Below are 26,640 nucleotides of genomic sequence, written 5' to 3' on the forward strand. Positions count from 1 at the left end.
AGTTGATTGACATGTACAGACAGATGCACACATGAAGAAGGGTGATGACATAACAAAACTTAAAGATTAATCACAAGAAAATAAATAAAAGTTAAATTGTGCATCTAAAAGAAAGGAAAGTATTACTAGTATACTAAGGATAAACTGCCACTTTTAAGACAGGCTACAATAACACTTCTCTGTACCAGTTCCTTATAAACAATTGTTTAAGATACAAATTTAAGATCTTAAAAATGTACATACATTAGATATCTAATACTTAAGCATCAGATACTGCCTATATTTACAGCTAAATAACAGTCTTGGCTAAGGACATGAAGAATATCCAGTTTGGCATTTCTTTCTACAATATAATTTTGCACATATCTGTAACTCTTGCATAACATGCATATTGCAATTACATATTTCATGCACTATATTACAATCAACATTATCATATGCTAGCTACTTGTAATGGTAGAATAGCTGTAGATCGTACTACAAGCAAATTTGAAGTTGGGAATGTCTTAAGAAAACAAAGATATAGAACGACATTCCTCATAATAAAAAGTGTTAATTCATAAGCTGTTATTTACATTGGTGCTTCATTGTCATCGACCCCTACCTTCAACTCTTCCACATATTTTGTAGATGCAACAAATAAGAGCGTTATCAAGCCGTTAAGTTAGGTAATTTCAGAGGCTATATTCCAATCAGATTATAGAATGCAGTTATCTTAGATATAATACTGTAGTAGGACACACGAAAAGAAGTGGGTTTTTTCATATTCTCCAGTATTTTTCCAATACATGAAAACCATTTTGTTGAGTTTCAACCATAGTGTACTGCCACCGCATCCACAGCTGCCTGTTCATTTTCCCTACTCATGTAATTTTTTTTTCTCCTGAACAGACCAAACAATTCTAACTCAAAACCATCGCAAGAAGGGAATACTAAATCATTATGGTGGCATCTATGTATTCTGACAGTAACTGTAAATCGTTTTCCTGGGGACTTGATTTAGTCACCCTCATTAAATTAGGACCCCTATCGCTCGACGTTACATCGCTCGCGAAAGGGGCCCTGCATAACCACCGCCGCCAGACATGGTTCTGGCGACGTCACCTGCTTCCCTCATCAGAAGCAAACGCGCAAAGAACGCTGGGAAGCTATCAACCAATCAGGTTCGTCAGTCCGCTCATTGCCAAATAAGGACAGCTCATTAATTATCCATGTGCAAGTGTCGTCGACGTCGCCAGAACCATGTCTGGCGACGGCGGTTATCAGGGCCCCTTTCGCTCGCGAGCGATGTAACGTTGAGCGCTAGGGGTCCTGATTCAATGAGGGTGGATTTAGTAGGAGGGGCAAGACAGCACTTGCAGTGCTTAAGGTACAACGTTGAAACAACCGTAGAATTATGAAATGCAAGACGGACCATAATAATCATGTTCCTGGTGGGATGACTTTACAGAGGTCATCGACAAAAACATAAAACTATCACAAATATTACAGTTTTAACAATGAGAGTCTATTTGATAGCAATAGCGCACATTTGACGATTTGGAGAGTTTCTGCATTACAACCTTTGAATTTCATTCTGTGGCCTGCTGTGTGATTATAACGTTATCAAATCTGGCTTAGTACACAATGACTACACGTTTAGAAGCTAGAATGGAGAGGTGGCACTTTTATGTTGTGAGGGGATCCACTAATTAAATATCACGCAATTTGGCAAAGTGGTTTCTTTTTCAAGACAAATATTATCATCATGTTCTTATTCCTCCCTACGGTAACACTGAAAGATACATGTACAACAATCTTCTACTCTTAACTGTTTCATGAGCCGTGAAAGATTCTGGTAAAACTGACAACTGTTTCCTAAATGTAAATCTATGGAATTACCTACTTATTTGCTCTAAGAACTGTTTCATCATGATTCTTACTATGTTACATTATGAGCTTCTTTGTATACTACTCACTGACCGGTAGTTGTAACTTACAAGTAATAGTAATAGTCAATATTTTACTACAGTCTTAACACTACTCTTGAGAATACTTTTAACTAACAAAATGCCTCTTAATACATTGTATATTCCTCAACTGTGTGAGGTCTGTCTTGAGTTTTAAAGTACATCTTCCTAAGGACTAAGCTGTCACTGTGAACCCAGTCTATAGTGGACACCTGTCTACAGTGACCGTTTCTTCACGTCCTTTAAGTGGTCATTGTTGAGAGGTTTGACTGTAGACTGATGATAAGATGGCTGACATACTAGTATCATGACATCACACATGTGTATGTATGTCATCGGCTCTTCCTTCGACATCACATGAGGTAAGTTTAAAAGCAGCAATGATAAACAAAGTAATACTTATAAAGGTGGATATAGTACACATCTTTGACATGAATACAGCAGTTGAGATCTTGGTTATGATAACCAGACATGGTAGCATTTAACTCAGTGTTCTACATTGTTTTGTGTGTACTCTACAGTCCGGTTCTGCCCATATTATCTGGCTTGTAGCGACCTGAGTGACCTCTGCAGAGCAGACATGACGGCTGCCAGGGTGGTGGTCTGTCTGCTGAGGAGGGTTCTGCTGGTGTCCCCTGCAGGTTTCCCCACAGCCGCCTCCATTGCCTTCACCGTGTCCCGGAACGCCGAGATGACGTCACACAGACGCTGTCCGAGATTCCGCGCCTGATCCGTGCGACCCAGGGACTGCATGAGAGTCTGGGCAACCTCGCAGAGCTCCTTCAGGTGGTTCGTGCATGCGGTGAAGGTACTGGGGAGGTCCTTCAACCCGTCAACACTGACAGCAATGCCCACAAGCTGCCGGGTGGCATTGCTAAACTCTCGTTGAGCATTTAGCACGGCCTGTTTCTGGTCGTTCACGCTGGGTTGCCCTGCCCGCATGGCGGCGTTGCCCACGTTTTGCATGTTACGCTGCGTTTCACACAGCATGGAGTCGGCCACGGCGTAGGTGCAGGCAAAGTTGACAGCAGCTCTCGCGGTCACGATGTACGATGGGGTAGCGGCAGGGGCGTTGTTTGCCGAGGTCTTCTCATTCTGAGCTGCGTTCGTGGTGTTGGAGCTGTCCGGCGTATCCAATGCTTCATTACTACTGGAGGATTCCCGCATGATTGGTGTGTGTCTTACAGGTGGTTTAGGTTTGGGTTTAGGCTTAGGTTTGGGAGGGGGAGGGTGTAAAGGGTCTGCATTGGACGCATCTTTGGTTGCCCCCAAGGAAACGCTTCTTGGCGGCTTGGGGGGTTTGGGTAATCTCAGAGTTCCAGTGGCAGCTGCCAGAGATTGGGACCTTAACTCATTCTGAGTACTCAACATGCTCGATCCATGGATTTTCGTAATCCGTCTATCAAGTGTAAGAGTCTGACCTTCGGGTGAAGGGGAGGTGTTGTAAACGGCGGATACAGAACTGGGATGGCTGCATCTTTTCAAAGTATCTGTCGAAGCGTTGGGATTGGGGTAGTACATGGCACGTTTAGGGATCGGGTGGCTCAGTTGCCGAATAAACACAGGTTGGCTTTGAGCTGCTAAACCAGAACGAAGGACAACCTTATCCGAGGGAGCAAAACACTTCGGCTGCAGCGTCTCTTCAAACTCCTTCAGAAAAGAGGTGACAATTTGACTCTTTGGTCTGGCAGGCACGTCGTTTTCCTGTTCATCTTTTGTTGGCGACGCGTCAAAACTTGCAGAGAAGCGGTTCTCCCATCGAGCGCGCAGCTGCCTGACTGAAGCAACATTTGGATCTGTTGATTCTGAATTTCCCTTCTCTGTTGTTTCAGACTTGTCCAAAGCTTTCGTTTCGGTTGTTACCTCGGAGCAGTTTTTCTCGTTATTTTCTTCAGGTCGACATTTTTCTTCAGCAGGCCATGAAGATATTGAGTTGGGTCTTTTTTCCTCCACCGAACTCACCTTCTCTGCCTCACTGTCTTCATTGTCACTGTGTCCATCTTCCACAATCTTGAGTTCAGTAAGTGGCAATGGCATAACTTCTGGCTGGTCGACAACTTCATGCGCATCACTACTGTCTTCTTTTGGCTGTCTGGAAACAACTTTGCTGTCAACATTCTTCTCCAAATCTGGCAACTCGGTTGCAGTGCTGTTACTAGTCTCTGTTGTCACTGGAGCATCTTCATTTGCAACATTGCTAACGTGTGTCTGCTTGACATCAACAGTATTGTCTGTCTTTCCCCGATAGGGTTCTGGATCTTCAACTGGAGGGGTAGAAGTAATAGCTGGCACAGATAAGGGCTTACAAGGTCGGGGTGCAGTCGGTGCCTTTTGAGGGGTTGAAGTCACAACAGGACTGTCATCTGACACATTGTTCTGTTCTTGCGTGTCCTCTTCCTCCGTATCTTCCTCTGCGACAGAGGTTGGTGATGGTATCTTAGGGACTGTAGAAGTGTCTGTTACTTCTGATGGCACAACTGAAGATGTAGGATGGTCTACTTCCGCCACTCTCTCTACTTTAACCGCTGCATCTGTGGAGGGCGGCTCCTTGGTGCCTCGTTCGGTGGTGAGTGTACTCTCCTTTTTAGGGAGAGCAGAGGAAACGGGCTCTGCAGTAGCTACTGGTGGCACCTCCTTAGGAGTCGGTTTGATGGGTCTCAGTGCAGATCTACCGAGTGGCAAAGACGACCTGAAGGAGGGAGACTTCATCTCATTGGTGGGTTTCTTGATGGGACTGTTTCCAGCAGATACCACCAGCCTCTCAGGGAGTGGGAAACTGCTGTCATCATCCTCTACTGACCCAAAGGTCATAGAACGTACCATAGGAAGCACAGGGAGGGGCCGAGAGACATTACCTGTTAGCTGACGCGGCCTGGCAGTGAACAACATTGGCAGAGGGACAGGTTGGCTAGCTTTAGACTGATCTTTACTCTCCTCTACTCTTCTCTCTTCTTCATCAAGTTTTTCTTTCCTGTCACTCTGTACTGTTGGAACAGATTCAACCGATTGGGTAGAAGATTCATCAGGAGCAGACTTGTCTTCATCATTGTCTCTCTTAGCTTCACTCACAGTCACAACAATAGGTTGTGTCGAGTTTTCTATTGCACATGTGTTCTTCTCCTTTGTACTGTCCTCAACACTGACAGGTGCCAAATCTTCGCGACTTTGTGTTTCTTCTTTCGCACCTTCGTTAGAGTCTACCTGCTTTTTGTCTTTCTTTGCTTTGTTTTTAACTGGTCTGGCTTTAATTGTTTCCCTTTCTTTCGCAACAGGGTGCTTCTCTTTCTCCTGTTCTTTCTCTTTTCCCTGCTCTTGATGTTGAACACCCTGCTGCAAGACTTCGTAACGTTTTTCAACCTTAGCCTTCTCTTCCAATGATAGTTTGAGCTGTTGGCCATCGAACTGCCTTGCCTTTAAGGTAACCCATTGTTTTTCTTCCTTGTCACTGCCGGGTGGATCCTTATCTCTTTCAGCATTCTTGACCTCTTTCTTCTCTTTAGTCGGTGTGGTTTTCAGGGGGAGAAGTCGTTTGGCTTTCAACCTCGGATTGGGAGATGGCCCGTGGACAGGGGGCGGTTTGCTATCCCTGTGAAGAGAACTGTCAATGTTAGGGTCTGTTGGGGGTGGTGGTACAACCATGGAGTCTAAAGTGTCAGGGCGGAGCGCCTCAGCTGGAGGAGGTGGGACGGTCATGGCCTCTATCAGCTGGCGCAACTCATCGTCGCTGTTCGTCTCCGCCGTCGTCTCTGCCTCCTCATCCTCTGTAAGAGAAACAGAGCGGATCATTCCTGGTTCTAAACCCACTACAGTGGGAGGTCCATACCCCTACCTGCCAGTTTGTCTTTAGTATGGAGGTGTGTTAATCGGGGGGGTGGGGGTTGGGTGTGGGCATTAGTAGTACTTATTAATCAAATCAATGAGGAGTAACGAGAACCTATGGGTGCACGATGGAAGGTCAACAACATAAACCTAACTAGCAAGTTAGAGAGCAGACGAAGAACAAAACGATAATTATATGCATAAATAGACTTAAGGTTCTAGTCAAGTAAAAAAGATAGGCAAAGGCTGCAGTCCAAAATGTCCTCACGTAAAAGTGAGGTAGACTGGCGTGTTAGGAAGTGCAAACCGAAACCAATACCACAGCAGTAGAGGAGCAAAGGCAGGCTACCTAACACAGCTTTAAGCATCTCACTGGCCTCCACAACAGGCTGGTCTCTAGATTCGCCTGGCTTCAGACGGGATATACCAGTCCCTGCCACGGCGTAACTGGCCATGTTTTGCTGGAAGTACCTGGTCATAAGAGAAGGCACACCATGAAGTGGTCTAAGTTTTAGCATGCTACACCATTGCAGTGAGTGACCCTCCTGTCTTTGTAATGCTCTGTCTCGGCTGTGCTTGTGCGCTGTGGGGTAACAAGTGTTAAACATTACAGAGAAAACATGGCACTAAACAATGTTGAATGTTAAATTTCAGCTCATGTTCATGTTTATAAGTCTTCACATCAAAGTCTTAAATATCAACATATTTCACACTTTCTCAAAAGAAACACACCATGCACTAAAAGCTTCTGTATAATTCATCATTTGGCATACTTTAGTACTATGATTATAATTTTTGCACAGGAAACAATGATTCTTATTTTGTGAAAGAAGAAAAATAAAATTGTACCTCTCCCTTTGGAAGCCAACTCCTTTGTCACTGGCAAATATAAAAACTCAAGTGCAGAACACGTACTGCACATACACACACACATGCACACACACACACACAAACAAACACAAAAATGCAAACATTGGCACACAAACACGATGTCATGTAACACATGTAAGACAATCTTTGTCTTAGATTCCCTTCCTTAGCTTAAAAATCTTTGAAAGAGACTAGTAATAACAAACACACCTAATATTCCTATGACATCAGTAAGTACATGTACAACATCACAGAAAATACTGTTTAAGACTATGGTAATTCTATTACCTATTGATTGCTGAAAGTTCCCCGCTACCATCGACAGTCTCTGATGAGATGGTCTCGTTCCCAGAGTCCGACTCTGAGTCCGACTGGGACTCTTCTCCGGCCGGTTCCTCCTCTGCTTCTTGTGGTCCACTTGTATTCTCTAGCTGTAAAGTTGGGTCCAGGTCTAAAGACTCAGATTCGGTCTGATGGAATCGAAACCAAATACACATGAGTCTGAATACACTACTGTAGTTACATCCAAAGTGCCTTAAACCACCTATAACTGCATGCCACTGTTGTTAAGCTGCAAAACCTGGTATTCCAAGTACAGTTCATATACGATGTGCACTCTACTGGTAATCATGTGCAGAATGCTGTAATTTTTTTATAAACAAAAGATGGCTCTCTTTCAACTGATCTGTCACTTACTAATAGTCAATAATATTTCCTAAACCAGTTATTTGCTTCCTGTATACGTGTACTGTAGCAAAGTGTCAATCAATGTAAAAATGCCTCCGCCCCTGAGGCATCGCCAAAACAGCCGAACTTTTCTGCATACAAGAATGGCAGAATTCACTAACCTCCTCCTTCAGACTCCTGGACATTTTCCCTGCCATTCCCAGTGCAGGTCCTCTCCCACCCGTAGGGATATCGGATGAACCTTCCCCTGTACCCGCACCAAATGCAACATTCTTGACCGAGTCCCTGAACTGTGGCGGCGGGGTAGACGCCGTGAAATGCACTGATTCTTCTTCCTCATAGGCCACGTCTTCCAAGGAGAGTGGGGGTGGCAAGATGCAGAGATCGATGATCTCTTCTGCCTCCCTGCTGTGGGTTGGAGGGTCTGTGGGCTCTGCTGGGTTGTCTTTACTGGTTTCGTTACCGGGTCTGTGTACGGGACTGTTCTCTGCATTATTCAACACGGGCTGAGAAGCAGACTGGTTGTGACTCGACCCATCGTACAGAAAGCCAATGTTCCTGGACCTATCCAGGGTGTTACATACTGTAGAAGGTGACGCACCACCCGCCCAGCCTTTACTCGACCCTACCTCCAGTCCATCTAAGGAGTCAGCTCGTATGATGTCAGGGTCCCTTCGAGGACTCTGATCCCTGGGACTTGAACCAAATCTTATCTCTGCATAGTCCTTCTTGCCAAGCACGAATAACGCTTCTCGGTGACCCTTGTCTATTGGTCTACTGCTGTCTTCTGATGACTCTAGTCTCTCCAGTTCTCTTCTGATCGCGACGCTCCCGACGCTTATGTCCAAGTCGTCCTGAAAGCTCTGGTACATCGAGTCTCCTGCCGCCAGCGAATCCGTGTCGCTTGTGAAGGATGACTCTGACGACTCCACAGATTCGGACCCGTCCAAGTGGTTCATACTGTCCAGCGTTGCCCTGCTGCCATTTTTAACGCTAGGCATCTTTTCCGGTGCTTCCGTCCACTTGATGCCCGCGGGCAGCTGCTTCTCTCCTGCCTTCTCCGCTGGTTTCTCGCTGGCAGTGGTGGTAGTGGAGACGGTTTGGGTCTTATCCTGTACATGCTCGGCACACGGTGTGGGGCCTTCTGTCAGGTCCACCCAGTGCTCGCCCTCCTGAAGCACAGAGCCGTCTTGTTCACCCTGCTTCTTGCTGACCTGCGATGGAACGTCGCCGGGGTAGCTCCAGTGGGAGGCCTTCACCCGGTGGATGGAGCTGTATGGAGGAGCTGAGAGAAAACGACATGTCACTGTGAAAAGGATTATAAAGACCTTCTTTGATCACTTAAACTTAAGTATTTCAAACAACCAAAAACTGTTACAGTAACAATAATTGAATTTGTAAATGGATACTTTGCAAAAATAATATTTTTTCTACATTTTCGACTTAAGCAAGTATCTCAAGTCTGGGCTGTGCCCTATAGATATAATTGCACCAAATTGCAAGAGACATTCACAAAGTGCCACCAACCAGCAAACGATGCCAATTTGATGCCTGAAATTATAATTTTTCTTAAAATCAAAAAGAATATGCAATTGGCAAAATATCTCAAAATGGCACAAAGTGGCATAATCACTGCAAATCAATTTCAGATTAAACACTGTAATTTCCAAAATATTGTTTCCGATTTGGAGCTTAATCTGAGGCCATATTGTTTGTAGAGCTCATGTATTTTACCCGACCACAAGAGAAAATTGGCAAAAAATAGCAAAAGTTGCCATAACATAATTTGGTGAAAAAAAGGCACAATCCAGTGAGATACCAATTTTAAAAAACTGCATCAAATTTCTTTCTTTTTTACCTAAATGTACTGTACAACATGTAATTTCCTCACTTAAAACAGGAAAACACATATTATGTTTTTTTTCAGGGACAACTCATCACAAGGACCTTTGTATATGTGATATATGTAAGCATGTCCTACAGCACGTTATCAAAGCACTATGACGCACAAGGGAGACACTATGACAGTACTTATTAGCTACCATAAAGGGCACCAACAATAGTCGTCATATACAGCTGTCACATTGGCTTAAGGTGGTAACAGTTGGTTCTGCTTAGAAAATAATTTGATTACTACATTCATAATATTTCTACTCAACTCTCCAATAGGAAGGTCTCAAACTTGATATTTTCCTCTGCCAGTCATAAAAATCTTTACAAAATATGTAACCAACTTCTTTCTGACTAAGCAGAAGTAGGCAACTATACATTCATTTACTGTAAATTGTGAAACTTTAGCGGTGGTTTTATTTTGGCAGTTTTTACAGTGGTCAGTTTATGGAAAATCCATAGCACAGTAAATACATCTCGCTTGTATGGTTATGTTACTGCAGTATTGTTTCAACTTTGAAAAACACAGCCAAAACCTCCATTTTCCTACATCCACGAAATAAAACCACCACAAAACTTAACTGAATTTACAGTAGTTTCACAGGGACTTAATTCCACAGTAGAAGGAGAAAATTGAGATTTTTACAGTAAGTTTGCAGTTGATACAATTCTGTAGTACAGCAGCAATAAAATGGAAAGATATATTCGAGGCACCATGAATTTCTGGTGGACAGGTCACTTCGAAAACCGCAAAAATGAAATCTACCGGCAACGTTAGATTGACGGTATACAATCCAATGTGTAAACCACATAAGACAGCCATTGCTAACGCCCAATGAGGTACCTTTAAAGGCACCCAGAGCATTTTATGAGGCTTGAAAACTGGAAATATTCTACATTGTAGTTGCTGTAATCTTTATGAAATTGACATTTAATGCCACTGTTTACCACATTTGCATGCAGATTTCTTATCAAAAGTGCTCAAAAGTGGCACAAAAATAAGCTACATGGTGATCTTTTAGTTTCGCGAGGCCTAGTGTAAATAGACCGATACCATAGCCCCACCCACCTCCGTCAAAACGTAGAAATGCAAAATTAAAACATAAAAATGCAAATATTTGACGGACATGCAGTCACTCTCTCATTGGTCAAATTGCTAATTGTGATGGACAGTCAGGATCAGTCTATTAGGGCTTGGATTTTCTATCAGCTCTTACCACACAACGACATAGTCTCTTTGCACCTTTAATACCGATATGTAATGGTATAGCATTATTGAAACTTACAATGTGAAGGAATGTCTAGAAATTGGAGTTTTTTAATTCAAGTTTCAAGCCTCATAAAATGCTCCGGATGCCTTTAAACAATAATTAGCACGTTTCTGTTACACGTCAAAGCGCCGCCAAAGCATGCTGTGTGACAGGCGTACACACTTGACCTTTCCTAAGGTAGAAAATACCAACCTTCCTTGCTGAAGGCATTTCCGCCAGACCCCTTGCCTAGCATAACCAAGCATGCATGCAACAGACAAAAATGGGAAATACCAACTAGTAAAAGGAAAGCAAAACAGATCTTTAGCAGGGCATCGTTGCTGAGAAAAAGTTCAGTTCAAGAAAGATTAGAGATCAGTTGGGAATAAGACAAGGTAGCATCTTGAAAATAGAATAGACTGAGTTCTGACATGCATACTGATGCATATGAAAATAACGAGAATCATATATATGATTAAGTAGAAATCTGCAAGAATGTAAGAGATGAGTATACTACATGTAACTTAAAGGTGAATATGACAAAATTTGAATAAGGTCATAAAACATATCAAATATATAATTTGCATGGACATGCGGTATTAATTTCCATTGTTAGTACCGTAAATTTTGCACAACAGTATTTATGTAAATGTGATTCCTAATATGGATAAATGTGATCCAATCAAAATGCTTGTCTCACCTGACAAGCCTGACAAGGGGAGAGTTTGTTCCATGGATAGCAGGGAAGCATCGGGGTTGACAAACATTTGGTAATACCCATTCAGTAGACAGGCAAAGTCCCACGCATCGTCCCTCTGCATTAGGAGCTTGATTGGCTGCAGTTAAAAAATTAAAATGAATATTGATATTTCACAGTTGTAAGAAATTTATCAATAGAGATGCATTAATTACCTAAAACACACTTGATACTACACAGAAAGTCTACTTATTATCCAAATTTGTTGAGATGTGATATGCCATCTCATAAACAGTAGGAGAAACAGCCCTATCTTTGTTCATTCTATAGTCTAGTCTAGGTCTTTCTTTCTGGATGACTCTTTCATTTCAAACTCCAATCTCCACCTCTGGACCAATGCCACTGCCTTGCTCAGTTATGGAACAGTCTGTGGAATAGCTTGGTTTTATAGCTCTTTACCAACTTCCCTGTGTCCTCGTAATATTATTATACTTTAACTCCCATCAATTGTAATACCCTTGCATGTCTGGGGACAACCATGGTCCAATCATAGTATTCCCGAGTATAGTATAGTATTCATATTATGCTAACAATAAAGCTTTAATTGGTGCATATCATTAATCATATAATGAGTCTAGTGCAAAGATAAATTACTGAAAAGACAAAATGCACAAAGTTGATGAAAAGAGGGAAGCCTTTAAAAAGTTTTGCTATACTTTTATCAACACCTCCCAACCATTACCCTCCATGGTCATCTCAGAGTCGAAGCAGACTTCCACGACCAAAAAAACATACACATGAATTTAGAACATCATAATTTTATGCTTTTTCCAAAAAAAGACTTGCGTACTCTGACATCCTTGATGTGGATCTCCACCCGCTGCAGGGCGTCACTCTCGTACTGCAGATCCACCCGCATCAGGTGGCAGAAGTCGGCCAGCAGGGCCAGCGGGTTCCCGCGGTTGTTCAGCACGTGGCTCAGGCCGCAGTGCGGACTAACCAGAAGAACCACCTCTGTGCGCCGATCATGCTGAGGAAAATGGACGGGAAAACTTCGTAATTTTGCACAAGCTGCTAAAACATTATACAAACAATGAAAAATATTAGTGTTGTTTATTGTAGATTTTTTAAACTTTCAATTTGAATGATAAGAAGAACATTTTACTATCATAAATTGTATTTGATTGATGTTTTTGTTTTGTCTCTGTTAAGTTGTTTTGAAAAGGTGTTTATTTTGTGTTGATTACTGTGCCATTGCCACGCAAATCTGTATTTAGTTTTTGTTTGAAAATTTGAATAAAAAGAACGTGAAAAAAAACAATGAGAAATACCTTGAAGCTCTTTTACTTAGACCTAAGACAAGAGTATTTTCTGAATCAAAGTTGAACTGCAATTGCCAACACAAAAATTGGACCTACCCATATTTTCGACTGATCAGAGTATGTTGGATCTTTTATAGAAAAATATGTATTAATACCATGTAAATGAAACTGACAGACTTGAGTTTTTGGGGCATGGACGAAAAACATAACTGCTTAATATATATAGCTGGGCAACATATCAAACTGTCCATTGCAAAGAGATATTGTTGCATACTTGCATCTATGAAACTTGGCATCATGACTAGTTGGGAAGCCCCCCAAAAAGGCAAAGAAAGATAGTACAAAATTGCATACTTGTCTATTAGTTGTTTCTGCATTTAGATTATTGTACCAAACATTATATCATGACAAAATAAGTACAACAGCATATCATCCGCAGAAGCCAAAGGTACTTAAAGGCACCCAGAGAATTTTATGAGACTTGAAAACTGGAATATTCTCATTGCTGTAATCTTTATAAAATTTACATTTAATGCCACTGCTTATCACATTTGCGTTCGGATTTCTTCTTAAAATTGCGCAAAAACGGCACAAAAATAATCTACATGGTGATCTTATAGTTTCACACGCCTACTGTAAATACTGTAGATATCATAGCCCACCCACCCCCGTCAAACCGTAGAAATGCAAAATTAAAACATAAAAATGTAAATATTTGACGAACCACTAATTGTGATGGACAGTCAGGATCAGTCTATTGGGGCTTGGATATTCTATCAGTTCTCACCACACAACGACATCGTATCTTTGCTCATTTAATTTCGATACATAATGGTATAGTGTTATTACAACTTACTTTGTGTAGGAATGACTAGAAATTGGAGTTTTTAATTCAAGTTTCAAACCTCATTAAATATGCTGGATGCCTTTAGAAATAAAGGTACATAGTCCACTCACCATGAGCGTCGCCTGGAAGTACTTGCCTCCAAATGACCTGAGCTCAGACATGATCTTTAGGTAGTGCAGCTTGGCTTGGAGAGGGGACAAGGTCTGGAAAAAAAGGTAAACTATAAGGTAAAGGTAGTCCCGTAGCCTTTTTCAGGCCGTAGGGGCAGTGGGTTGTTATCCACTGTGTTTAGTCCTGGTATTGGAAGGCGGAGCCCCTCCCTCTCCTTCCATCACCTTTTACCTCCCCAACCAAAGTCAGATACCCATTTACACCTGGGTGGAGTGAGAAAAGTTGTGTACATTTTCACCTCCCAAGTACATAAGCCAGGATTGCAAGGAATCGAACCGTTAACCTCTCAAGCTTGTGTCCGTTAGCCTGGTCACTCAGCCATATGATGCCATACTGTCTGGTAAATGTGAAGTGGTGTAAAGTGCATTTCTTCAGGGTATAACATAGTCAACAAGTCAACAACTCTAACTAAAGCACCACCTCTGCATCTCACCTACAACCTCTATATTTGTGATCCCATCCAAGAGGACGTCCCTAACTGAAGCTAGGTACTCATTTTCATCTGAACCCAGTGAGAAAATAAGTGTTAAGTGCCTTTGTCAAGGGCACAACACAGCGGGCTACTAGGGATTTGAACCCAGAACCTTTTAAAGATTCTTCGTCAACAACCCTTAATCACAAGACCACCTCACCACCTGCTCTCTACTTCAACCTTTATATCAGGGATCGTTGTTCTTGTTTACATACTGAATAACACCAGGGCCTTAGTCGAGGTTAAGCATTCAGGGGTAGCAGTGCAACGTCCCCCTCTGAATTTTCCAGATTTTGTTCCTGTGTTACTGAATATGGTTATGTGTTCCAATCTGTGGCAGTTCTAGGGAAAAAAGAATATCTGTAACAGTCCTTGTGGAATGGGATTGTTATCTCCATGAAAAATGAAGATATAGTTTTGGGTGTGTCTGTACATGTATGTGTGTGTGTGTGTTTGTGTTTCCGGATTTTTGTAGTCAGCACAACTCAATAACCTTTGGATGGATTATGATAATATTTGGTCTGTGGGTAGGTGTTGGGGAGACAAAGGTCAAGGTCGAGTTTGGATGGTTGTGATTAGATTGGCGTGGGTTTAGCTGCAAGTATGCACCGACCGGGATCCTCCCTGTGTGCTCACCTTCTGTCCAGGAGCAGTCAGGCTGTGCTGCACCACCTTCAGATGGTGGCCGAGTAACCGCTTCAGCTCTTTCTCCTTCACAGTCTGCAGCATTGATGGAGGCAGGAACTTGTCCAAACCACACTCCTTCCTGTGGATTCACATGAATTAACAATACTAATGCTCTCAGAGTAAAAAGGTAAAATAGTTGACATCCTCAAATGAGGTGAAGCATGATGCGCTTTTTAGTGCATGGTATACTACGTGTAACGCAACGAGATGCTTCGTTACAGCTTACTTTGGTGCCTGTAGCTCCCCCATACACAAGGCTGCCTGAAAGGTAGCAGATACTCAAGCAACTGGATAAATTTTGGAAATGGTGGAAAAAATGTCCCCGTGGTCATTTTTGATAATTGGCTTGGCCTCGCAAGCTCCGCCCACCGACGGGTCCCGAGCAGGCCCGCACGTGCTCACCCCCCGTCGGCACCTCTGCTCTGACAGACCACATCCGCCCGCGGTCCTTGGCGGTACTAGTCGCGTCCCAGAGCGGTCCGCTCTCCGTCAAATTTTTGTTCCAGGTTTCCTGTCGTCCGCACCTCAACCGAGCCATGGCGGGCTCGAAGTACTGCCGGGCATGTTTGCTTCCCGTTAAGGGTCACAAGGGACCCCACGGAGTGGGCAAATGCCGAGAGGAACGTCCACGGTCCAAGACAGCTACGACCAGACGTTTCAGACAGCATCTACTGTCTTTCGTCAGTGACTTAAGGACAACTGACTGTTTCCAAAATCAATCCAGTTGCTTGAGTAAGTGTTACGTTGCATATCTTATTACCTGGATCGTCGATGTAACAAGGCTGCCTCATTTAGGACGATGCACATTCTAATTGACTTTCATTCCTCACAATCTTACCATGTGTACTTTTTGAGCAGGGCATCCTACAATTGCAAAGGTTTACTCAAACTGATACACAATTCAATATAGACTAACAAATATAACATTTACGACTAATGTCAGACTACTCACTCGATGTATTTGATTGACATCTTGCGCTTGTTGGTCGTAGCCACCATGAACTCGTGCATGTGCAGCGCCGCCAGTCGGAGCGCCGTCTCGAAACGCAGCTCCGTGGCGTATCTCTCTTTGATGACATCATTGCAGCACTAACAATATACAAGGAAGAAAAAGATTCTAGTGTGTCTTTTTCAGGAACTATTTGGACAGTACTAAACAACATACAGGACACACCTAGACAGTAGACTTTCAGGGCTCGAAATACTGGGTGCATGTGCACCTTTGTGCACCCAAAACTGGAGCTGTGCACCTTATTCTTGTCTGTGGGTGCACCAGTGCACCTAGATATTTTTATATGCTGTAGGATAGCAGTACTATTGAACACAAGTATACAGAATATTCTTGAAATCAAAGTATGAGAAAAAGCAATATAACCTTTTGTTGTACTTAATTTGATGTATTACTTATTTGAGTATAAGTTGGCTATAAAACTACAGATGGAAGTTCTCAAAAGAGGCAGTAGCATTTAACTGTGCAATTATGTTTTGCTGACATTCAACTTTATTTTGTGTGGTGCACCCAAAATTCTTTCTGCGCACCTAATTTCTTTAGTTATTTCCAAAAATGTATTTTGAGCCCTTTGTTTTCTTTGATTTGATTTATTTATTTATTGGCTGAAAGAAAAGTACAGCCAGGCCTACCTAGCTAGCCAAAGGGTTAGCCCTGGTAACTGAACAATATTCAAAATTCAATACAAACTTACACACAGCACATTGAGATGTTTACGACTAAAATAAATATGAAGACCTACAAAAAACACAGTACAGTTATGGCTGCAGTTTCAAGAGTGCCACAAAATATCAATAATTCCAGAATAAACGTGTTCCAATACATTGTTATCTGAAAAAAAGAAAACTATGTTTTGAAGAGTTCATGTGCTATTTGCATAGTATGAGTACATTGTTGCTGCATATCAAAATGTGTAAAGTAAAAATGATCAAATTTTGGGCCCCCTTGCTGCTTGCTATGGTACAGCAGCAAAACTTACAGGTTTGATACCTCGTGTTCAAGACATGCTATGGTCATGATTTTTAAGTGGCAGATAGCTCTTGTATTATATCATATCATATTATATCATATCATATCAAATCATATCATATCATGTTATATCATATCATAATATATTATATCACATTATATGACATTGGACCCCTGGGAAGAACGGACATGTATATATATGTATATGTACTGGCCGACAGGGCTTTCCAAGGAAAATAAAGGTTTACTTACTACTACTTACTATATCATATCATATCTAAACAACAACAACAATAAACCTACCTGCATGTAGAGATATTCAAATGCATTGGGGTCTCTGCGCAGGAGGTTGTAGGAGTCCCTGGGTACATGTGTGATCCTGAACAGCACCTTCCACAGCTGAGACCCTGGCTGGGCTAGTATCTAGATGACAGAACAAAACAAATGACTTGATCATCACACATAGCCTCAGTCTTAATGGCAAACAACAGCCTGATTTCCAGCACCAAGGACAAGGTATGCTAGCACAGTCCACTGGTAATGTACTCTGGTATAATAGTAACCATTCTATGTTGGTAAAACATGGGACAAAAAAAAAACACTTGATCACACATAACAGCATTTCTGATACACAACAGCCTGACTTCCAGCACCAAGGACAAGGTATGCTATCACAGTCTACTTGTTATTTATTGTAGTATACTAACCAGTCTATGTTTGTAAAACATGGGCCAAAAGAGAAAGAAAAAACTTTTTCTCAAGTTTTGAGCTTTGATCCAACACAAAAGAAAGAACTCACCATGAATTTTCGGTCGGAACTTATTCGAATATCAGAAAAAAAACTTGATCACACATAGCAGCATTTCTGATATACAACAGCCTGATTTTCAGCACCGAGGACAAGGTATGCTAAAACATTCCTCAGAAAATGTATTCCTGTATGCTAACCATTCTACAGTTGTACAATATAGAGCAAAGATAAACAAGCTCGACTACAGCATTATTGATACAAAACAGCCTCACTTTTAGCACTAAGGACATGCCATGCTAATAGGACCCACAGGCCATATTTTCTGGACTAACCTTCTCTCTCAAAAAAAAATACAAATGAAAACAAAATCACAAATTGTTATAACTAACAGTATGGCTTTCAGTACCAAGGATAAAAACACAATGCTGTTATGCTGACATAGTCCAGAGACAATAATGTCTGATATTCAACCGTCCTGTATTTGTATAACATGCTATTTGAACCACAACATTCCAGGCACTGTTGAAATATACTTGAACAGGCCTCGCCACAGTAGAACACAATCAACCACATGCATTTCTCATGAAGGCAGCCAAAGTGCAGCGCTGGCAAACGTCCAGGCGGTGGAGGCCGTTCAGCGCAGGGCCCCCCGAGTGACTCTGAATGACTACCGGCGGACTAGCGGCGTGACACAAAGGCTCAATGACCTGCAGTGGACCCTTCTCTCTGAAAGGAGGAGGAACGCCCGCCTCACCTTTTTCTATAAGCTAGTCAATAACTACATCGATTTTAACACAGATAGTCTACTGAAACCAGCTCAGGGGCGAACCCGGGGGAGCCACACGCTCAAATTTCAGCCATTTAACGCCCGGACAGACTCCTACAAACATTCATTCTTCCCCCGCACCATCCCCGAGTGGAACGCCCTGCCTGGCGCGATTCTTAAGGCTCCCACCGTTGAGTCATTCCGCGCCAGGCTGGAGGCCTGCCCACCTTAGCCTGGGACCTCCCCCCCCTCCTACTTTGCCCCTCGCAAGGTTATTTGGGGGTAATCGAAGTTGAAGTTGAAGTGAAGTCCAACCAGTACCTGTGAGAGTGATTCATCCGGCTGGAGGAACGAGAGTCTGTTGGCGGCTGTCTTGTGCGACCTCTGCACTACCAAGGAGAAGTGCTCCATCGCTTTGAAGTTCAGTTTCTCTTGCAGTGCATCAAGAACATCCTAGGGGGACAAAACAGGGCACACTTCAAAACCCAAATCTCAGGACCCATGCTTCTTTTTTATTACTAATAACGATTCATTGGTCAGAAATTACCAGTGCAATGGCAGCCTTTCTAATGCTGAATTGGTGCAGGGTTTACAATCACATAATACACATGAGCAAGATACATATTGCTTTAAACTTGCACTTTGTGACACTGTTGCAAGGGGCAGGGCGGCTGCCATTTGGTGACCTCAATACAACCTTCCCCAACCAAAGTCAGGTACCCATTCTCACCTGGGTGGAGTAAGGAAATTTGTGTTAAGTGCCTTTCCCAAGGTCACAACATCGGGGCATATCACTCATTATCAGTGGTTTCGAAACCCGGGACCTCTCGGTTCTGGCTGAAACACCCTACTGATTGCCCCACACGATGCCACGTTAGATGAGACTTGTTATCTCTTTTAGTTTGTATCTAATAAAATCATGACTGTCCTCTGTTTAAATTTGTTCTATTCTTGTGTGTCCGTAGTTATTTGAACACACTGTCAGTTACAAGTGTTGCAGGAAAGTCACCACAAAGGTCAGACTTGGAGTGACAGGAAGTATCAGACATGACAGGTCATGGGGTCAATGGAAGAGGCTAATTATTCCCTGAGGGGTATTGATTTTGGTCTGTCTGTGCTCTTGCAGTTACATATTTTCCATATGCTAGTCACATACACTGTAGAGTGACAGAAAGCGATCAATGCATGGATGCATGTAATGTTAACAAAAACCTTATTTGCATGATTAACGAACAGCAATTAAACAAAACATTCAGTGTGAGACCTTCAAACTCTTCTTTGACTTTGTTGCAAGACTGTTAAGTCCTACTTTGCTTTCAAATGTTAAATTTAGCTCAGTCCAGCAATATGCTGTTCTTCAGTACACACATTGCCATCCGAGCTTGTTGAAATCTAGTCAGTTGTGTCAAATCTAACCCTCCAAGTATGTAAGAACCTTAACAATCATACAGAACACTATGGGTTGGAAGGAAGTCGTCAATATGACTGCTTCTTCTTATACTCAGTACATATTTTATACAAGTCATGTCTTTTAATAATGTAAGATGATCCAATTTTGAATATGATAATTGATTAGGTTGAGTCGTGAAAGTGCTTTTACGACCAGTTTTACAGTGATAGCTGATGACGTGAGTAAATATGCCCAAAAAGGTAGCTAATATGTGTATCAGTTATCAGGTTATCAATTTTTTCATAAAATGCACCATATCATGCCTACCAACAGTGAAAAAAGTTCTTGACAGGTGCTTATTAACGTTCATATTTTTACCTCAACAAAAAAAACATAAAAGAGGCCATTTGAAGCTTGGAAAGAGACAAACTTCGTTTTATTTTGATACTTTCATACAAGACTGACCTCATTTCATCAGAGGCCAGTACATTTTAGAACCATTATGTCCCCTTTCATTATGCATTGTATTTAAGAGGGTAACAATTTAGTATGATAAAAGATGCATGTGTGGTCCCAGGGGAAATGGTGGGGGCAATGCTACTTCTCTTACATATAATAAGAATTTGCCTGAATGCTCGTTTATAGAGCAGGAAGATATCCATTAATTAAGCTATAGATTAGGCCACACCATTTTAATTTATTGATGAACGGAATCTTTAGAAAATGCTAGATTGGAAAATCAACAGGAAAACAGAATCTCAGAGGAAAGTTTGTACTTTGGTGCACACAGTATCAGGGAGTGAACAGGGTCAGGTGCAAGTTTTCACCCCAGCCTTCTGTGTTTTTTTCATGTGTTTTTTTCATGTGTTTTTTCTGCTAAAATTAAAAAAAAATCTGTTAACCAAGGAATTAAATTGATGTGGCCTTATGCAAACTGAAAAACACTCAAGATTCTTGTGAAAAGTCACAGATTTTTGACAAAGACTGAGGATTTGTAAAGAATATCATTGATGTTATACATATCTGTATGGCCGCTATAACCACCCTACAGCGTAAAACACCAGCTTTGCAGGTACAGTCAAACCTGCCCAAGGCGACCACCCGGCGGACCGAGCAAAATCGGTCGCGATGGACAGGTGGTCGCCATGAAGAGGATTCCACTCACATGTTTCCAGGTCGAGGTTTTCAAATACAGTACGTAAATGGATGGAAAATTATGTGAATTTAGACAGCATCTATTAGACAGAATTTAGAAAGATCCTACAAAAATTACATTTTCCGTTATCGTTGTATACCGCTAACAACATCGTGTACAAATTTTCGTCATAATTTTGACTACAAAACAATTGCAGCGCCCTCCCGCATTCACACGTTACATTAAACATGTTAAATAGTACAGACACACACGCACATCATCGAAGTTTTAAGGCCTAAGACAAATCCCTAGAAAACACCTGCTGGCCCCAGCCTTTTTTGGGGCGCCGACCGCTGGATAAAAGGGGCAAAAAGTTTTCGATCTGACAACTAAAGATGAAACGGAACGGTGAGATTTCGTCGCGCCGCGCGGCCAAGCTCCGTGCGACCGCATCGAAAGGTATTAGTCAGTGCAGCAGAACGCACAGCGTCCTATAAAGGTTTTTGAGATTCATGGAAATAAAAAGAAAATAAGAATATTAATTTTCATCAATAACTAGAGTATTCGTAAATGTTCATACACAAAAGCATCGTGTTTTAGAAAGGTCAGCGGTACGCCAAATCCGGGGCGCGCCAAATCCAAGATGGCGTCGGGACCAAGGAACAACATTTCTCGCCCGATGTTTTGCCCGCCGCGAAGTAATTTTCCGGCGGAATTTAGTAAGACACAGACACATTTTTGTTGAAAATACAAGATATAGATAGTAGTTTCTGTGAAATCTGACTTTTTGACGCCATGCACTACGTATTCGTTTTGAAAATTGAGTTTAAACCGAACTGAGTTTGCGGTAAACTATAAGATTACGATAGGCACAACAACATAACAAACATTTGTCTTTACAATGTTTATAGAGGGAACGTTTTATCAAAACACTTCATGGAGGAATCGATGCTATAACATTGCTATTCCATATCTTTTTGTCCTTATTTTTGTCCTTCAAAGTCTTGAAAACATTTCCGTGAAATACGACAGCAAAATGATCCGATGTCACCACACGCTTGAAAATTAGGCGGCCGCCATGGGCAGGGATTGTGCTCTGTGCGGTCCCAATTCGTGGCGGTCGCGGTCGCGTTGGACGGGTGGTCGCCTTGGGCAGGCAGCTTAATGCTTGTGCCTATGGGGAAAATTTTCGGGACCGAGAAAAAGCGGTCGCCATGGCCAGGTGGTCGCGGTGAAAAGGTGGTCGCCTAGGCAGGTTTGACTGTATGCAGCACGGCAGCAGCTGGTTATACATGTATTACACTGAACAGCCTGTCACATCTAACCTTTAATTTGCACATCTAGCTGGCATTGTTGAAAGCTAGCCACCTAGTGAGTATGCCTCTAAAACCAAAAATACCAAAAATCGTTTTTCTTATTTTTCTTGTTTTTCCTTTTACAAAGAAAATGTTTCTGTCAGCAAGAATATTATTCTGTAAACAAGAATCCCTGTTTTAAGCACAAACAAGAATTGCATCTAAGATTTTTTTTCTTAACTTAACTTAAACCAAGGAAGTTCAAGAAAATTATTCTAGTAGAATCAAATTGTCAAGAAAAAATAACTTATGGGAAGAATCTGTAAGAATAAAGATTAGATCAAACAAAAAACACATCTTGTCTTAAGGCAGAGAAAGCAAATTTTTCTTATTTTTCTTGAAAATTCTTATACGAAAACAACATGCTAGAAATATTTTCTTTACTTCAGAACAAAAAAAAACAAAATTCTTTGTGTGAGTATTGACATAGACAAGACCTCCCAGGGGGTTTCTTTAATTTCCTTGTTTTTCCTCTGTATAAGAAAATCTTTCTCAACATAAGAACACAAGAAAAAAGATTTCTGGTAGCGTAGATTGTTAGATTTACAGCGAAAAATAGAAGCAATGTCTGAAGAACATTTGCATTTCAATTGGCTTAACTATTACCTTCAAGTTGACAGTTTCATGGTCAATGTTATGATTGATATGTCACCTTTGACAGTTGTAGACAGAAGGCAAATTGAAGGTCATTATCTTTCCTATAAGAAGCTATGATTTGTATGCTACTTTTAGATACCACAGCATACCTTAAGGGTCTTGTCTGTATGTTTTCCATGATAGAGGATATGATTCATATTTCACCTTGACATTCATAAATAGATTTTTCCTGAGGGATCTGTCTACGTCTCCCTTTGCCCCCAAATAAACCTTGATGATAGAAGTTGTAATTTGTCTCCTACTAATAGTTGTAGACAGGTCATATCTGGAAGACCTTGTCTGTCTTTTTTCCATGAGAAACCTTTGTGATAGAAGCTGTGATTTGTATGTTTCCTTGCCAGTTGTAGACTGATCCTATCTTAAGGACCTTGCCTGGTCTTTTTCTGGTCAAACTTTAATGGCAGAAGCTTTGATTTGTATTATGCCCAACAGTCACAGAGATCTCCTATCTGAAAGGCTGTCCTTTTTCCAAGGAAGCGCTCATGGCAGAAGCTATGATTAGTACCTTGTTTTCAGTCACAGACATTTCTCAAACAGTCACAGAGATAACTTATCTGAAAGGCTGTCATTTTTCCAAAGAAACGCTCATGGCAGAAGCTATGATTAGTACCTAATGTTTTCAGTCACAAACATACCTCAAGGCCAAGGGCATTGACTGTCCTTTTTCCAAGAAAGTCTTAATGGCAGAAGCATCTGTATCTGTATCTATATAGCCGGTATAACCGCCATTCGGCGTAACACACCAGCTTCGCAGGCACGCGGCGCGGCAGCAGCTGGTTGGTTATATTACACCGAACGACCTGTCACGTCTAACCTTCGCATATCTAACTGCATGCATTGTTTAAAGCTATCTAATGAGGATGCTTCCACTGTACTTGGTTGTAACGAGTTCCACTCTACGATCGTTCTAGGAAAATACGAATTTTTAAACACATCAATCCTAGGTTGAAAAGTCTGATACTTAAAGGCATGGCTATTTCTTGTCCTTTTCTGAGCTGGTATTAGATACTTATTAGTTGGTACGTCCACCAATTTATTAGTCATTTTGTACATCATGCATAGTCTGGACATTTTCCTTCTCTCCTCGAGTGACATCCACTGCAATGGAGGTAAGTAAGCAATGATTTACTTAGTACCTGTTACTTTGACTGTAGTGGCCTGATTCTATCTTAAGGACCTTGTCTGACCTTTCATGACAGAAGTTCTGTATGATTTGTGTGTTATCGTAACAGTCACAGAGATATCCTATCTGAAGGACCTTGTCTGATATTTTTCCTGTCAAAAATTCTGCATGATTTGTATGTTACCATAATGGTCACAGTTAGGTCCTATCTGATTGGCACTGCCTGTTATTTTTTTTCAAGAATACATTCATGGCAGACGATTTGATTAATTTGCATTTTACCTTCAACGAAGTTGACAATTCTGATCTTATAAGTAGGACCCTATATGACCTTTTTCCTGTCAAACTTTCAAGTTCTGCATGATTTAGATGTTGCCGCAATAGTCACAGACAGATCCTATCTCAAAGCGCATTGCCTGTCCTTTTTCCAGGAAAGCGTTCATGACGAACAACATGATTTGCATGTTGCCTTGATGTTGCCTTGACAGTTGCGGACTGATTCTATCTGAAAGACCTTGTCTGACATTTTTCTGTCCAAATTCTGCATGATTTGTATGTTACCATGATGGTCACAGGCAGATCCTATCTGATTGGCACTGCCTGTCCTTTTTCCAAGAATACCTTCATGGCAGATAATTTGATTAATTTGCATTTTACCTTCGATGAAGTTGACAGTTCTGATCTTAAAAGTAAGGCCCAATATGACCTTTTTCCTGTCAAACTTTCAAGGCAGAAGTTCTGCGTGATTTGTATGTTGCCGTAACAGTCACAGATATTTTCTATCTGATGGGCATTCCGGGAAAGCGTTCATGATGGACAACATGATTTGCATGTTGCCTTGACAGTTGCGGACTGATTCTATCTGAAAGACCTTGTCTAACATTTTTCCTGTCAAAATTCTGCATGATTTGTATGTTACCAAAATAGTCACAGACAGATCCTATTGGAAGGGCATTGCCTGCCCTTTTTTCAAGAAAGCATTCATGACAGACGACAACATGATTTGCATATTATCTTCAAGTTGACAGTTGTGGACTGATCTTAAAAGTAGGACCCTATATGACCTTTTTCCTGTCAAACTTTCAAGGCAGAAGTTCTGCATGATTTACATGTTGCCGCAACAGTTACAGACAGATAATCTGAAAGGGCATTGCCTGTCCTTTTCCCAGGAGAACCTTCATGACAACATGATTTGTATGTTAACGTTGGGTAACATAAATTCGGGATTTTTCCGATAATGATTGACTGAAATCAATCTAGCAGAACAATAAACCATCCTTTTTTTCTATTATTCTGTCAGTATCATGTACTATCTTTGCACTAATCATAAAAATGGTAGATTTTGTCTCTAGTCGTGCTGACACCATAATATTTCAATTTGAAACTACCGTCCGTCGCACGCACAATGACGGTGCTGTCGGACAGGGGTGAACATTAATTTGGGAGAAAAGATTCGTCTTGAATATCTTACCGCTAATTACATTTTATACAGCAGCTATTCGTTCCATCCTTGGCTTGAGGAGAGTGCTATGGATATAGACGTGTCCAAGTAAAAAAATACACGAAAAAAACGGCCGTACCGCACACATCAGGCCTACGGGAACAACCCGTGTGTTGAGTCGGTAGCTATAGAACGTCAAAGTCGACATCCACCGTCATGGCAACGTGTACATTATTTGTCTTATAAACCAGCCGACAATGATGTAGTGTGATTCTCCCACGAAGCCCTCAGACTGTTCCAATAAGGGACGGAGAGTTTTTGTCCTCGTCGCCTTCTAATACATGCTTATCGAAGCTTTTCAGCCAGTGTTCTGAATACGTTTAACTTAGTCTGTCAAGTTTGCATTTCTAGTGATATTACTGATGTTGCATCTAGCACATATCCCTAAATACCCCGTTTTCGAAAAATCCCGAATTTAAGTACCCCACGAATTTATGTTACCCAACGTTACAGTTCTGGACTGATTCTATCTGAAAGACCTTGTCTGACATTTTTCCTGTCCAAATTCTGCATGATTTGTATGTTACCAAAATAGTTACAGACAGACCCTATCTGATTGGCATTGCCTGTCCATTTTCTGGGAATACCTTCATGGCGGATGCTATGATTTGCATTTTACCTTCAAGTTGCCAGTTATGGACTGATTCTATCTGAATGACCTTGTCTGACCTTTCTTCGGTCAAACGTTCATAACAGAAGTTCTGCATGATTTGTATGTTGCCGTAACAGTCACAGACAGACCCTATCTGAAAGGCATTGCTATAATGTCCTTTTTCCAAGAAAACCTTCATGGCATAAGCTGTTATTTGCATGTTGCCTTGTAGTCAATGAGCCAGGACCCAAAATTTCAGGTATCATCGTCCATTTTCCAGGAAATCACCATCCATTTTCCAGGAAAAACTTCATGACAGAAGCTTATAATAGTACGTCACCATAAGTTATACACATTATCCTATCAGATGGACAAATGGCATTACAACAGTACTATGCCCATTCTCAAGGAAAACATTTCACAAGAGAAGCTCTGATTTGTATGATAGCCCTATTTTCCAGGAAAACCTTTATGGCAGAAACATTGATTTGCATGCTACCTTGACAGTTATGGACTGATCCTATCTATACCTTCATATGCCAAATGCCTTAGTCACTGAAAAATGTATGCGTTTAAGTTCACTTGGTTTTATTTCGCGCTAAGGCGAAAATGGAGTGTTTGCGGTGGTTTCAAGTTTGCGGCAGCACAGTAACAGTATTGGACAAAAATGATTGCGTTGGTAAAACGGTCGCCGCGAAAACCGTGAACATAAAACGACCGCGAACATTTCT

The 26,640-nt window shown here is 41.6% G+C and overlaps 1 protein-coding gene across 4 annotated transcripts in view; it reads right to left on the reverse strand.

Moving 5' to 3' along the window:
- Window positions 1-319: 319 nt before the first annotated feature.
- LOC136436931 (uro-adherence factor A-like) overlaps window positions 320-26,640 on the reverse strand; it is an 81,979-nt gene continuing 55,658 nt past the window's right edge. For 2 of the 4 annotated variants that reach the window (XM_066431334.1, XM_066431335.1), the window contains exons 9-20: window positions 18,478-18,609; window positions 16,943-17,062; window positions 15,614-15,750; window positions 14,611-14,740; window positions 13,442-13,534; window positions 12,013-12,192; window positions 11,166-11,301; window positions 10,679-10,714; window positions 7,487-8,610; window positions 6,927-7,108; window positions 6,118-6,239; window positions 320-5,710 (exon numbers count right to left, since the gene is read on the reverse strand). In XM_066431334.1, coding sequence (XP_066287431.1) covers window positions 2,487-5,710; window positions 6,118-6,239; window positions 6,927-7,108; window positions 7,487-8,610; window positions 10,679-10,714; window positions 11,166-11,301; window positions 12,013-12,192; window positions 13,442-13,534; window positions 14,611-14,740; window positions 15,614-15,750; window positions 16,943-17,062; window positions 18,478-18,609 — 5,616 coding nt within the window. In that variant the 3' untranslated portion in view covers window positions 320-2,486. The remainder of the gene's footprint in view (window positions 5,711-6,117; window positions 6,240-6,926; window positions 7,109-7,486; window positions 8,611-10,678; window positions 10,715-11,165; window positions 11,302-12,012; window positions 12,193-13,441; window positions 13,535-14,610; window positions 14,741-15,613; window positions 15,751-16,942; window positions 17,063-18,477; window positions 18,610-26,640) is intronic. The other 2 variants (XM_066431336.1, XM_066431338.1) reach the window with 2 other exon arrangements.

The sequence above is a fragment of the Branchiostoma lanceolatum genome, chromosome 6, assembly GCF_035083965.1.
Source record: "Branchiostoma lanceolatum isolate klBraLanc5 chromosome 6, klBraLanc5.hap2, whole genome shotgun sequence".
NCBI classification, from domain to species: domain Eukaryota; kingdom Metazoa; phylum Chordata; class Leptocardii; order Amphioxiformes; family Branchiostomatidae; genus Branchiostoma; species Branchiostoma lanceolatum.